This window comes from Solea solea, chromosome 2 (assembly GCF_958295425.1).
Source record: "Solea solea chromosome 2, fSolSol10.1, whole genome shotgun sequence".
In the NCBI taxonomy this organism is placed as follows: Eukaryota; Metazoa; Chordata; class Actinopteri; order Pleuronectiformes; family Soleidae; genus Solea; species Solea solea.
Genome location: NC_081135.1, coordinates 22,811,027 through 22,826,141, shown reverse-complemented (window position 1 = coordinate 22,826,141; position 15,115 = coordinate 22,811,027). Strand labels below are relative to the sequence as shown.

General features: G+C 37.0%; 3 protein-coding genes across 3 annotated transcripts; 1 reads left to right on the top strand and 2 right to left on the bottom strand.

The window, feature by feature from the left end:
• Positions 1-293: 293 nt before the first annotated feature.
• On the bottom strand, positions 294-2,537 carry LOC131452903 (plasma membrane ascorbate-dependent reductase CYBRD1). The gene is made up of 4 exons (XM_058622427.1): positions 2,157-2,537; positions 1,562-1,770; positions 978-1,132; positions 294-881 (listed from the first exon to the last, which is right to left on the bottom strand). Exons 1-4 carry the CDS (start codon positions 2,350-2,352, stop codon positions 602-604), a joined length of 840 nt encoding a protein of 279 aa, XP_058478410.1. The 5' UTR covers positions 2,353-2,537; the 3' UTR covers positions 294-601.
• Positions 2,538-3,505: 968 nt separating this feature from the next.
• dcaf17 (ddb1 and cul4 associated factor 17) lies at positions 3,506-8,530 on the bottom strand. Its single transcript, XM_058623298.1, has 14 exons — positions 8,402-8,530; positions 8,204-8,307; positions 7,677-7,767; positions 7,421-7,557; positions 7,264-7,342; positions 6,774-6,863; positions 6,579-6,686; positions 6,351-6,453; positions 6,105-6,247; positions 5,170-5,279; positions 4,882-4,969; positions 4,488-4,571; positions 4,190-4,345; positions 3,506-4,096 (listed from the first exon to the last, which is right to left on the bottom strand). Exons 1-14 carry the CDS (start codon positions 8,528-8,530, stop codon positions 3,989-3,991), a joined length of 1,530 nt encoding a protein of 509 aa, XP_058479281.1. The 3' UTR covers positions 3,506-3,988.
• mettl8 (methyltransferase 8, methylcytidine) lies at positions 8,520-14,916 on the top strand. The gene is made up of 10 exons (XM_058623299.1): positions 8,520-8,639; positions 9,804-9,960; positions 10,688-10,779; positions 10,876-11,225; positions 12,055-12,104; positions 12,504-12,564; positions 12,948-13,087; positions 13,439-13,545; positions 13,682-13,747; positions 13,908-14,916. Exons 2-10 carry the CDS (start codon positions 9,809-9,811, stop codon positions 14,060-14,062), a joined length of 1,173 nt encoding a protein of 390 aa, XP_058479282.1. The 5' UTR covers positions 8,520-8,639; positions 9,804-9,808; the 3' UTR covers positions 14,063-14,916.
• The last annotated feature ends 199 nt before the right edge of the window (positions 14,917-15,115 follow it).

Genomic DNA, 15,115 nt, shown 5'->3' with positions numbered 1-15,115 from the left:
AAAAAGGCTTCGCTCGCTGAAGCTGTGATTATGCTTATTCTGACGTCAAACACATAAAACACCTTTATATTTGTTTGCTTTGGATGTTTGACCTCAGACTTGTTCACCGTTTTTACAGTTTAACAACTGCTACTTGTTTGAAACCTCAAATAATTCCTAATTATTTTAAGTTTATCACTCATATTATCAATAATATTGACTGATGTACATAGAGTATATAGTGAACTTAACCGTCTGGGCAGTCAGCATTAAAACAATAAAATATTTGTTAATATTCAAGAAATATAACATGCTGATTAGAAATATTTATTTATTGTGAAGTGTGTAGGTTCTCAAGATCCAAAGATTTCATAATACAAAAAAGTTAAAGCATAGAAAACGTGTTGTGACTATATGTACAGTGTATGACAACAAAAGCCAACCCCACATTAACAATGATATCTCGTATAAAGCAGCCCACTAGCACATTGCTATTTACGTGCACTTGCAAAACAAATGTTTGAGAAAGCAAGCATAACCTCACATTTCCAGTAGATTAAAATATGTAGGAAGGTCAGCACACTCTCTGTGACATACCACTCCAGCCTCACTTATTCTGTAATCAGTTAGTCTGATCATCAAATTTGTTTATCCTCCTCCTAACATCCGCAGAGGGCTCGGCATCAGCTCCATCAGACAGCTGAGCCAGGGCTGGACCGACTTTGGTGTTGTCCTCACCTCCCCCATTGGTATGCAGAGTATGCAAGATCTGGTCACTGGGACGTTTCCAAGATGGACGAGTTGCAATCCACACGATCAGAATTCCAAACACCACCAGTAGGAGTCCCAGAACATTGGTAAAAATTGCCTCTGGTGGCAAGTCCTTATATTTTGGGTTATTCCTTTGTCATAATGTACAAAAAAAGAGTTAAACTCCTTGTTCACCCAGCAGATTGCACAATAGATGTATGTAATAGTATTTACTTTAAAATACTTACAGGCCAAAAATGAGTTTCTCCGTGATGCCCATGAGTGCCACAGCTATAACACTGCCAAAGAGCAATAAACCACCAAAGACATGGAGGGGCATGAACGCTGCTCTCCAGGTTACAGGAGTGATTGGTATTAAGAACATTCCAACTCCAAGAACAAGCTGCTCATTGAAGAGAAGAAAAAAAGGGCACCTGTCAGATACTGTATGAATCAGGAATGTAGCTCACCATGATTTAGCTTTTTTTATAGACAATGTATTTGTTTGTTGGTAGCATCACAACAGTGCCGTCCAAAGCCTTTATTGGGCCCGAGGCAGAGTTTGATTTGGGACTCTTCCACCACCTTTGAGTCATCTGTGCTTGAATATTATTGATACAAATGGAACATGATAAATTGCATTAATTATAGTGTCACTGCATAACTGTTGTTGTTTTTTGGGGTTTTTTTTTTATCTTGGAGTGTAGTAAAATCACAGATGTGGCCTGGTATTGATTAACACTTTCATATTCAGAGCAAAACACAGCAAAATGTATACACCTTGTTCTAATACCCATCAATCCAGATACATGGTAATGAAGAGTTTGTTTACCTGTAGACTGTACAGTATCAGAGCTATCAGGCCCAACCAGCTGTGCAGACTGTACATGTTTGGTATTTTCGCCCCATTGTGGAAGTCAAAAACCGCCACCATGGCTATAACGGCACAAATGAAGGCCACTAAGTGCAAGCCAGCGTGAATGAACTTCATCGTTAATTTGCTGCACTGCCAGGTCCAAGGAAGCCTGTAGACAACGATGGCTGCAAGAGAAGGTCATTTTTTTTAAAGCCTTTCCTTCTAATGTGTTAAAGTGATGTTTTCTTACACAGCAGGGATATATTGAAGTCTGGTGTGAAAAATATAGTTGATGGCAAACAAACATTACTGTCATTATACACATTTCTTTTTAGGTCTTTAAACAAGTCGTTCTTAAAAAATAGGTCAGGACCCACTGATCATGGGTCAGTATTTCCCTCTGAACAGTGGTATAATAAAGTAGAACAAATTAGAAATTGTAAGTTGTGCATACATTCAATAGGCAGACTCCTATGCTCAGTGGAAAACGAGGCTTAATTTGTTTACATTCCATAACAGCTTCAAACTCAAAACTGTGTCAAAACTAAACAGAAACACAATCCTCTCTCACCTATTCCATGCAAGAAAATAAACCCGGTGATTATTAACACCGGGTGCCAGTTGAACTCGGCCAATGCTCCATCCCATCCTAAGCCTTCCCTGTATTGAAGAACCCAAATCAGCACAAATGTTATGGATAGGAGTCCCAAGAAGACTGCGGCTGAGAAAACGAGAAGGAAATCTCTCCGGTTCTCCGTCGCCATCATCAGCAGCAGCTGTTTTCTACACACGGTCACTTCAAGTGTGTGTACGAGAACGGAGTACAGTCACGTGCGCGGGAGCTGCTCCAACAAAAACGCGTTAAGGAAATGGGTTTTATAACTTCAGTGGGTTTTGTAACGTCTGTGTTTACAAGAGTGAGGGCAGACGAGGAATGGTTGCGAGACTGGAGTCACCGCCCCGCGGAAATATGGTCCAAGTCTCCTCCTGTGTCGTGTGACAGGCGTTGAATAACAACAAAAAGTTTATATTTGTGTTTTTGGATACATTAATGGTATATTCTAGTTATTTAACCAGGGTAAAATAAATAATATGGTCGGGTTTTTTTTTTTTTTTTTACAATAAAATATAGTTTACATTGTTACACAAAATACAAAACAGCACAAAAACAATGTTTCAATGACACACAAATGGGACGCACTAAAGTTAGTGTGTTCTTTCCGAACTAACAATTGTTGCTTCTCAGAATGTTCTGGGAATGTTACCTTTTGGTTGTGGGAACCGTTCCCTGAAGGTGAGAGCAAGTACGGTATCAAATGTTTCTATGATTTATGAGAGATGAGAGGTAAACTGGCAGTTTATTTAGGAGAGCCTTATGTAAATGATGAGAAGACGATGCTTCTTGTGTTTTGTCGTGAATAACAAATTTGTTTTTTGACTTCCATTCAAACCAATTTCTTTTTGCACTTCCCGTTTGGCCTCACCAAGCAAACCGATAGTCTAAATGTTCTTTTTATACATGGTCTATGGTTCCAGCACATCCCAAGGATGTTCTTTTGGATTGAGATCTGGTCACTGTGGAGACCATTTGAATAGAGAGAACTCCCAGTGTGAGATTTGACCTTTGTGACATGGTGTGTTATCCTACTGGAAGTATGCATCATACGATGGACACACCGTTAGTTTTAAAGGGATGGACACAGTCAGCAACAGCACTCAGGTAATCTATGTTTCTGTTATTTTGACCATATTGTGACCATCAATTCAACAGGACTAACACAACAAATGTGAAAACCTGTTGCATTGATTGAAATAAACATGACACCACCTGAACATCTTCAATCAGAGGACATCTGCTCTCTGTCCATGGAAGCACAAAAATATGAGAGACCATATGCTCATCCACAGTAAGAAGCTGATCAAATTTTTGATCAGCTTTGATCGGCTTTATTGTGCTGCAGTTGCCGTACAACTGTAGGTTGGAATCATTTTAACAATTTAAAATGTATAGCCAGGTTGTACCAGCTTGTTTCATGTCTGACAACTGAGCTGTGGGTACAAGAGCAAGTAGACAATGACAAAGAATCAACTTATAGTAACATTAACAAAAAGCATGATGGAAATACAGAAAAAGGCAGATGTACAGAATTTGTTTAATTACAATGTACAAAATAATTTTATTTTAAGGAAAATGTATAAAAAAGTGTGAGACAGAATGAGGAAAACTGTATTAAAATTATTTTGATAACTGATTAATTAACCAATGTACAAAATGAATCACTATGCACATCACCAAAAAAGCATTACAAGTTTAACCAAAAAAAAGAAAAATAATAATAATAATAATAATAATAATTTCAAAATGATCCATTAATTGCTTTCCAGCTGCTCTACCTGCATCATTCATTTCTTGTTAGCCTCAAGTTTATAAACATGGCAGCAGAAGTTGGAATGCTTTTGTTCAATATGAACAATTGTGTCTTTGTCGAAGAACAAGTCATGCCGGTAAGTCTGAAAAAAAATGATAAGAGCAAGTATGAATTCCCATACAGAAGTGGGCTGTATGTTGTCCAGTTGATGGTGTATTAATGTCAAGTTATTCACCTCATCCCATGGTTCAAGCAGATCGATTTTCCGCTGTAACTGTCCATTCTGATTGTTGTGCAGCCGGATGAGTGCTCTTCCCTCTCCCTCCTCACCGTTAGTCACCACCACTGCCAAGAGATCCAGCTCATCCTCATATTCTACCATACGGAAAGTCTGCAAAATGTAGAACATAGTCCTTGTATCCTTGTATAGTACTTCATAGATTTCAAAGGGCAATTCAATATTTAGCACGTTAAGTACATTCGATTATACTGTATAATTAACACAATAAAAGTGATTCAAATTTATGTCATACCTCTTGATCTGGGTCATCATCTAGCTGATGAAATCTTCTCTTCACTGTGCGGCCTGATGATGTGACAGTGACTTGTGAGGTCAGCTGCAATTGTTAACAACAGTCGAGATTATGAAAACGTAAAGTCAAACCGAGAAAAGATCAGCTGCTCTATGCTTCTGCTCTACGACATTTCTGATCTCAGGTGTTCCTCAAGCTCAATAATAGTAAGTGTGTAAATAAATATTTTAGTATTGTTGATTTTGAAGAAAAATCTTGACAAAAGCAAGTGTCGGGGTGTTTCCCCTCCATTCTTTTCCTGCTTCCAAGTTAATACCCAGCACCTCACTATAATTATAAAACAAGTCTGTCCACAACATAGTGAGGCTGCTAGAGAGACAAGCAATATACTTACATTGTTATTTCGAAGAGTCTTCATAGAGAAATCCTCAATAACCTTTGACGGCAAACCACTGTTCAGTTCACCAAGGATTTTAAGGACACTAAAATAAAAGAGAAAATAAAATAAAAGATTTTTCTTTGTGGAACATGTCCAGAAGATAATATAATAAAAAAGGAGAAATACACTACATTTATCAAACAACATACAGGGGAAAAAAAACAACAACATAAAAACATTTATAGATTAATCTCTTATTTTCCTCACACTCATTGTAGTGCAAAAGTTGACCATTATACTCACTTTATGGTGGTAGGCCCAATGTGGATGATTCTTCCCGAGTCGTCCGGGTGGAAGAAGATCCCATCACTCTCCAGAGAGCAGCAGTTCATGTTTTGTATACCATCTGTTGCCTGATTTCATAAAATTACAAAATAATGATTACAGAATAGTGACTAATTACAAACAGTAGCATGAGCACACAGCCATTTCTAGTCCTTAAAACAAACACAAAGGGAATGTAAAGAATGAGTTAAATATGAAATGTTTGGTTGTGTTCTGTTCTGTACAGCAGCTGAATACAAAGACTGTCAAAAACATCCATGGCTTTCTTACTCTGATAATTTCAATATAGGCTCCAACCAATTTGGTGACAGTTCAGTCTATCACATATCAGCTTGTAAAACCATGCACAGCATTTTGTACTCAAATGTCCACTTTTATCCAACAATGCATGGACGGATTTTCTCCAAATGTGGCGGGAATGTGATTTGAGAGGGAGCCGATTGGTCAGGGTAAAAATAAACAAAACTATGGACTGTAAAAATTATAAACATAGTGCCAGAGAGAAGATCTAAAGCTAAAATTGATCCACATGCAGTCAGAAAATTATTTCATGCACATAGGAATCTCTGCATCCTGTAAAACTACACATAATCAAAAAACAAACAAACCATGAGATTGTATGGTAGGAATAATTTCACCATTGTCATTGTACAGTACAATACATCATATAATGTAACGATTCACTAACTTTTACAAACACATTTAGAGATCCAATAATCATCTTATTTATGTCAGTCATTTCTCATATGGTATAAACATGAAATGGTACAATTCAAACAATAAGCATTACCTGCTAGGATGAATATATAGTGTCAGGGCAGTGTCAATACTTCCCACTGTAATGTGTGATTGTTTATTGTATTGTTAAAAAGGATTCCTTATTATTAATTTACCATAATGTTGTCCATGAGAGAACAGACGTGGTGAGTCCCCTTGTACTTTTTATGTGGTGGTGTATAAATGTAGTGCCACGGGTAACCACCGATCTGGACACCATTATTAGAGCAGGGCACCTCAAAAAGCACAGGCGGACAATCTGTGTGATAAGATTTTAGACATTGAATTAAAAAAATTATCTTGCCTACAGAGGCCAAGTAGGTTGTAACCTAAGCCACCAGTCTAAACGGAAAAACACTCACCTGTGATCTGGATATTTACCGGGATACCGACTTGAGCTCCTCCCACTGTTTTGCCGCCAAGAAGAGAACTGCTCTCTCCAAGCACCAACGTCTCTGTCATAAACTGAGAATAAAGAGAATTATGAAAATAATCCACACATAAACAGATGGATTATCTGACAATATGAAATATTCATTAAGATATTCATAAAACAAATGTTTAAAATATGTCCTAAAATATATACATACCCTGTTCACAATGTGCTCAAAGCTGTACAACTTCACAGACTTGTTGCTATAAGACACCGCAAGAACCCCTTGAGACAGAACAACATCGATCACACCTTTTCCAAATACCTGAAAAATTAACATTTGGATTTTAATAAAAGCAAATAACTCCTGCAGAAACAAGTGGAAAATCAAATATACAATACACCTGCATACCTGTCTGTTGATCTCCACAATTCCTACAATTTGTAAGGGGAAAACATGAAATATGGCCAGGTGCATCACTGTATTATGAGTGATTCCCGCCTGTGGAATAAAACAAAAGAGGAAAAGATAAAATCCTTACAAACTGATTAATCACATTCACACAATCAATTAATGATTGATTTAGCTAAAACGCCAAACTTTTTTCATCTTCTTAGATGTAAAGATTGACTCATGTAAATTAAATATAGTGGGGTTTAGTTTATGTTTTTGAACAAAACAAGAAATGAGAAGACATCATCTTCAGCTCTAAGAAACTTTAATAGACAGTGTATTTCACTAATTTAGGAAATATTGTAAAATATATGGCAAAATCGTAATAGAACACCAAAATGCAATACATCCAATAAAAATCCACAAACTTAGGAGGTGGAATGTTAGGAAAACATTCCTCATCTCTTTCAAACACTACACAAATCCAAACACAATAGATTCATCTTACCTGTCGTTGTAGAGGTGTTTCTTTGTTTTGAATTGATTTAACATAGAATGTCTCTTGAGATACCTCCCAGCTAAGATACCTTCAAAAAATGAAAGCAACAGAGTGTAAGATATACATTAAATCTCCATTCAATAGAAAATCAGAGCCTTGACTGTACCTGAACTTGTGATTTGAAGAAAGGTAAACTCTTTGCAGCTCTTCACCTGTTTCAGCTGAAAGGCGATACAGCCAGTTGTCTGCCGTCAAAGCCAAGAGGCTTGGTTTATGGTCAGAGGAAGAAGCCAATGTTTTGTCCTGTCAAAGAGACTCAACAGTCTGAAACTGGGTTGCAAACATCTTGTCATTGAAAGTTCAGAACAGGACAAGGTCAATGAATGTGAACACAAAATGTATGTTTCTTGAGTTTCACTTACAAGTGGGCTCTGACACAGCAAGGCATCTTCAAATTTTTCCTGTTTAGACCTTTTGGGCAATTTGTACAAAAGTTGAGGCTCTGAGTGAGCACTGGAAGAAGAGGAAGATTTAATCATTACTGTGTCAATTAGAATAGTGTAACAGATACACCTGGGGAAATAAGTATGTTCCATCTTAAATGTGGAGGATCTCAGGTCAAAAGGCAGCATGTTCCAGAATAAAGTATTACAATCATTTAAAGCCACCATACGAATCTTTGTTCTGACTCTAAGGCCAGCGAGAAGAAAGCCGCCTGCTAGATCACCAGAGAGGATTGATGGCAGATTGGATTTTGATGTAATTGTCTGGGGATGTTGATTATGACCCAACAAATAAAGATTTAGCTAGTGAGTATTAAAAAACAAACAAACACATTTGTTAACCAGCTTCTAAGATGGGGGAGTGTATTTACAATGTGGGAAAGTGAGTTTGCACTACTATTTTCTATTGACTTATGTTTAAAGTACTGTGCTAAAATCATACTTACCAACTGTAGCAGTTGAGGTAATTTTCGAAGTAGACTTTAGCATTTTCATACTTGATAGTGGATTTTGAGGTCTTGCTCCATACTTTTATGAAATTTCTGTTTTCCTACAGTATACAAATGCATATTTTTTTTAATATAAAGTATATTAATAAAGCACTTACTACAACAAATGAGCACATGAGGATAGTTATGGATTACCTGTAGGAGGATACCTCTGAAGACCTTCATGTTGTGCCTCAGCAGAGTCCCAGCATCCGTGATGCCTCTGCTCCTGTGGTTCAGCAGCTCAGTGCTGTTTACGGCCCTGTTTCTCCGGGACGGCGCCATCAGCAGGTGGCTCTTTCACTTACAGGAAGGACGACCAGCTGCACGCATGTCACGTCAAGAGACTAAAGCCTGAGGTGAACCCTGCGGCGCCGTCACACTTCAAAGACAGGTGAGGACGGCTGAGTTTATGTCGGTCAAAGATAAAACTACTTACTATCCTGCATGTTTGGAACGACTTGAAACTAGCGTTAGCCACAATATGTTATGACTTTCACTCAAACCCAGCTCGCTGTAAACCACCCAACATAGCTTAGATAAACGGGACAGTTTTCCAGACGTTATGAACAATAAAGTGTTATTAAAAGCGATAAGCTGGTGAACGCTAATGTAGCACTTTGACTGTTAGCTGCTGCCATCACGTTTCCCCAAACACACGTCTTCTTTTGTTGCAGTATAATGCGAACTAGACGTGGCAAAGGCTCATTGCTGCCACACACAGGCCATTTGTAGATGTGCAGTTAAAACAATTTTTTTACCATTGCCACTTCGCATAACAGTAATGATGAAGGTAAAGGATTGAGTGTTCTCCTACATCACTCTATATATTAATCTTGGCATAACAAAAACCTCCTTGTTAAAAAGCCTCTTTCAACACTATCCTTGAAATCCCAACACATACCACATTTTTGAAATAGCAACAGCAGAGGTCACATTACACGGTGCAATAAAACACTAAATCATACAGTATTTGTTCTTGGCTAAACCAGGAACCAGGAAAAAAAAACACACACAATGGACACTAACTGAGCACATAGTCATTATGTGTAGACATTGTTATCCATAAGGTACTAATATATTTTGCTTTACTACTTTGTTTTGGGTCCGGTTTGAACAAGGGCCTTTCTGCATGGAGTTTGCATGTTCTCCCCGTGTGTGCGTGGGTTCTCTCCGGGTTCTCCGGCTTCCTCCCACAGTCCAAAAACATGCAATGTGGGGATTAGGTAAATTGGACACTCTAAATTGACCATAGGAGTGAGTGTGAGAGTGAATGGTTGTTTGTCTCTATCTGTGTGTGTGGCCCTGCGATGGACTGGCGAACTGTCCAGGGTGTACCCCGCCTATCGCCCGATGTAGCTGAGATTGGCACAGCACCCCCCGCGACCCTCTGGCGGAGGATAAAGCGGTAGATGATGACTGATGACTGACTACTTTGTTTTACTGAACTTGTTCCTGAAAATAAAGTACATGTGAAAAATATTCAAACATGAAGATGTTGCCAATATCCAGCCACCAGCATTGTTAATAGTTTTTATCTCTTCCTGTATTTTTACAGAGTAAATGCATAAAGTCCGGAGCCTCTTTGTAGCCAATTCGGCTAAAGCGTACAGCAGATTGTCCACAAGACGAAAAAGCACTGGAGAAAGACCATCAGCTCCACTGGGTTCGCGGTTTCTGACCAATCATGATGACATCTTTAAACACAACATGTGGTTAGTGTAATTACTTTGCACCAACATGCACTGTATATACCCTGTATAGGGAATAGTATTTATTGTAGTTAGGTGTCAACTTTTAATGACATTACGCTGAAATTATAATCTCACAGTTTGGAAACGTTTAATTAGTGTGATTGCTGCAAACAATCCCGCTGTATGTTGTTTTTTTATTCCGCTGTATTTGGCCATTAACTAGTTCCACATGCTTCAACATAGAGACTTCATTCAAAGTCAAACCATGCAGCTCAATTAGGACATCATTGCATGTATTTTTGTAATCATTTCTGGAAAATCCAAATTGCTTTAAACATTTTCTCTATTAAAATAAATTGAAACATTCTTTGAAAAACACAAATATTCAGCTTCTCATTTGTACCACATACTCAAACGGAGACATTTCATTCAAAGTTCAAAATGTTCAGACTTGATCCAAATTCAGTTTTAAAATATTCAACTTTTTTTCCAAGATTCATTCTCATTCAACTCAACTGAACTAAAATGCACTTGGGACACACTAATGTTCTACTACTTACTGGTTGCACATGTGTGAAACTGCACTGTGAGGGGCTTATTACATTTAAGACAATATTTGAATAAGTATTTCTTCATTTTTTCTATTTTCGTCAATTTGGTAAATGTAATATTATTGGTCAGGCAGCAAATAATAGTTTCACCATTGTACAGTTTGAACACATTTGTTTTGTAATGCCTCCTATTTTAGGGACCATGTGCAGTGGACAGAAGAGGATAAAGAAAATGCACGACAAAGGGCACAAGAAAATTCCCTTGTCCAAATTCCCTTGAAGGAACAAGGCAAGAAAATATTCCTTCAAAATATTTACCACGATAAATTCAATTGAAGATATGTGGCAAGTAAATGAAAAATGTGACTTATTTTCCTCCATGCAGGTAAATTTGATACAGACGCTCACTGCTACTGGGACCAGTTTTATGAGATGCACCAGAATAAGTTCTTCAAAGATCGCAAGTGGCTATTTTTAGAATTCCCAGAACTTATTCCTTCAGGTTCAAAAAGCCAGGCCACAACCAGGTGTCAAGGTGATCAGCAGACAGAAATCCTGCTCCCTAATGGATCCAGCCTGAATGCAGAGACCAGTCTCCATCAACACAGTGACACCACTTCCTATCACAGACATGTCTCTGATTATCCAAGTGCCTGTCAAGGAGCGTCAGAAGAAAGAAATGTTCTCCAGACTTCTACTTTCCCTGGACAACATGCATCTTTCAGAATATTGGAGGTTTTTAAATACGTTTGTATATATAGTGCTTGGCAAAAAAGGTTCATGTTCAACACCTGACTACCTAAATATACTGAATGACAAGGATTATCTGGCATATTCCAAGATTACAATGCCACGATTCATTGGGCTCAAATTGTGAAAGAATGATTCAAGGAGTATGTGACATAAATTGACCACCTCAGAGTCCAGACCTTAAAACCATTGAGAATCTTTGGGATGTGTTGGAGAAGACTTATAGCTCCAGTGCCCCCTGTTGATTTCTAAATAATTACCAAAACAGCCTGCGTTCTGTAAGACCCTACGATGTATGACCTACTTTTTTCCTCTTCATTCCCACCCTTTCTCATGCAGTGAGAGAGAGAAGAGACAAAAGTGGTAGTGGTACACTTCTTGGTGTTTTTTAGCTATAATGCTGCTGTCTCACTTTACTCTTCTTCTTACTGTGCTTCTTCTGCCTCACCTGCTCAGTAGTGGTGTAAAATGTGTTACTCTGTGTGCAATGTGATGATGTCATCACAGACACCAAAACAAAAAAACTGCTATACACAGAGAGAGTCATGTGGCGATGATAGCCTTAATCAGTGTTGCGTAAACCTATTTGCGATGGTTTGAATGTAATAGACATTTATTAATATTTAAAAATTATAAACAACAGTTTTAACGCAGTAGTCCAACAATGCTCTGACACTGCACAAGACTGTCGAAACAATGCCACAGTGAGTGCATGTCATAGTCAAAGCTAAAGATTAAAACATTTTTTAGGGCAGTGTAAAATTTGAGTCATGTGTGGAGACCACCTTACTTTGCCATATCTCATCTCTTACAGGTTGGATGTGGAGTTGGTAACAGCGTATTTCCAATTCTTAATTCCATAAGGTGAGTGCATATAATAATTGAAAACCCTAATTTCCCTCAGTTGTGTCTTAATTTGAAATATTAACTACAACAAATGTGGGCAATTAGTTCAGTTTAGATGACATGTTAATAATTGTGATGATACTGTCTTTTTGAAAGTTTCTATTTCCGTTATAGTATAAATGTATCCAATGATAAAGTTCTGCATGGTACTATTGTTCCGCTTTAGACCAGGATTCCTGCAAATTCCTGCAAAGTGTCAGCACTAAAATCAGTTTCTGGGTCAAGAAAGTTCACGTTCAAGTTCAGTTTTGTCAAAGTGACTTTTAAAGGCAAAGATTATATTGATTTTGCGTGGTGTTTATTACCTTTTACATGTAATGATTTGAGGATTGATAAACTGACTTCTCTGTTTTACAGAGGACGTGATGCATTTTTATATTGTTGTGACTTCTCCCCACGTGCCATTCACCTGGTCAAGGTATTTCTAGTATTGTTTGGTATGAAAGTGCACAGTATACTGTATATTTTATCAAGCATGACACATATCTTAAAGTTAATGTGGGCTAATATAATAATTTACATTTAAAAACAACCAAACCCATATATAATCTAAAAAAGGAAACGGGAACAAAAAAAGATTGATTGCATGATTGTGATCGCATTATTTATGCCAGATAACTTTTAGCAATATTGTGTATTTACATTTCGTGCAAAGGTCATGGTCACAGAGCCAGTTAAAACATGTGGTGTCGAAAATGATAAAGAAGTGATTACAGTACTTATCTCAAACACAATCTTGCAATTAACATGGTGAATAACACTGTTGAACATACAGTAATCTATTTTATTTTTGTCATACAGAGCCATGGAGACTATGATGACTCTGTGTGTCACGCCTTTGTCCATGACATTTGTGAGGAGATGGCCTCCTTTCCCTTCCCTATTCAGAGCCTGGATGTTATTCTCGCAGTCTTTGTGTTCTCCTCCATTCATCCAGAGCGGTAGGCGAACACAGAAATAATCAAAAGAGTCTTGAGTCATTTATTTGTCCCCAGTTCACCTTCATTTTCTTAAGGCTTTGTCTGAATGTCATTGCAAAATCCAAATATAAAACTTACGGCAGACTGTTACGTCACAGCAAAATACAACAGACATATTCAATTAGGATTTAGTTTTACTCCGTGTACTGACATGGTCTTTTAAGCCATTCCCACTTGTAAATGTTTATTTGTTGTTTATTTTAATGAATTAACACATTTGAATGCAAACATTTTTCACATTCTTGTTATATTTGGATTCTCATTACCTTCAGTCTTATTACTAAGCATTATTAATTGATATTTCATTGACAGAATACAGAAAGTAGTGAATCGACTAGCAACATACCTGAAACATGAAGGGACATTCCTTTTCCGTGATTATGGGAGATATGACTTGTCACAGCTCAGGTTTAAGAAGGGTGAGCCTCCATATAATGAAATACATTCCAATCATTTTATGTACTTAACAATATGTGTTGTGTATTATATTGTGTGTGTGTGTGGATTGTTGTTGGAATACAACATAAATATTTTAATATAATCTTTTACATACAGGACGGTGTTTATCAGAGAACTTCTACACTCGTGGAGATGGAACCTGTGTATATTTTTTCACAAAAGGTATTTCTGACCTCTGTGACCCGACTCCTTTTGGAAAGTAGTGAGACATATAATGCATTGGTTGTTATTTTGAATGAACATAAATAATAATATCGGAACTTAGTATTTTTGAAATACTGGCTATATACCCTGATGTTTGTGCTTCAATGTTACTGTACAGGTGAGGTTCATGATTTGTTTTCCAATGCCGGACTGGAAGAAATTCAGAATCTGGAGGATAGGCGGCTTCAAGTGAACAGAGGAAAGAAAATTGCAATGCACCGTGTTTGGATGCAAAGCAAATACAGGAAGCCACTTCCACCTTCACCACTGTAACACTTGGCCATGCACAACCGTTAGACTTTGCAGAATATCCATTCAACTCTGATGACTTTGTAAATGTGATTTTTTTTTTTTTTTTTTTTTACCAACAACATCTCTGTATGTAATAAATTTGTATGTAAGATTTTTGGTTTTATCTTGTTTTTAAATCTGTCGATCAGTGTCATCACCTAATGTCCATCTGCTGATTATATGGACTACATGAAGAAATGATGCATCATTTATTAAATTTTTTTTTTATTTTTGAGCTTGTGCATGTGCAAAAATATGCAATATGCGTGCGCGTGCACAACTCTTGGGGTATACCAATTTTGTAATGTACATTTTTGTATTTTCATTTTGGCAATAATGTGTTTCTGCAAATTGTGTGTTGTTTTTTATAAACACGTGCATTGTATCCAAATATTCGAGTCACAAACATTGCAGTCACTCTTAATATTTTAAAGTGTATATTTATTTTAAGTTGTGACTGCAATGTCTTGGGAAAATAATTAGCAGGTCAAGTGCCACATGATTACTGTGCTGATTACCCTTTCTTTTAGATTGGAATATGTATATGGAAAAGGTAGGCAAGACACGTTTGAAAAGATATGGAGCCATATATTTGTAAAATGTATAGATCTAGCAGATGGGGTGATTAATAAGTTATTAGAAATGTAAACCTTGCAACATCAGCTCACATCAGGAGAAAGATACATTCACTTATAGTGTGCATTTAAAATCTATGATTTCTTTTGGCTGTTTTTGTTTGTATATTACACTCGAAGGGGCACATTACATTACATATTTACATTTTTTTATAAAAGTGTTTATTTATACGTTTTTTTAAAAATAAATATAATGTTAAAGATTGTTTATTGTTCTCATTTCTAATTGGATAGTTTCTGTCCAATAAAGTCATCTAGTGTGTCAATTCTTAAAAGAAACCAAAAACCTTTTTAACCATATTTATTTACACCAAGATGCCAAACTGATCTCAGATACTTTTGGTATCGACTAACGTTTTAAAAAGGTTGTTAGTTTGATTAAAATGTTAAGAACATATTT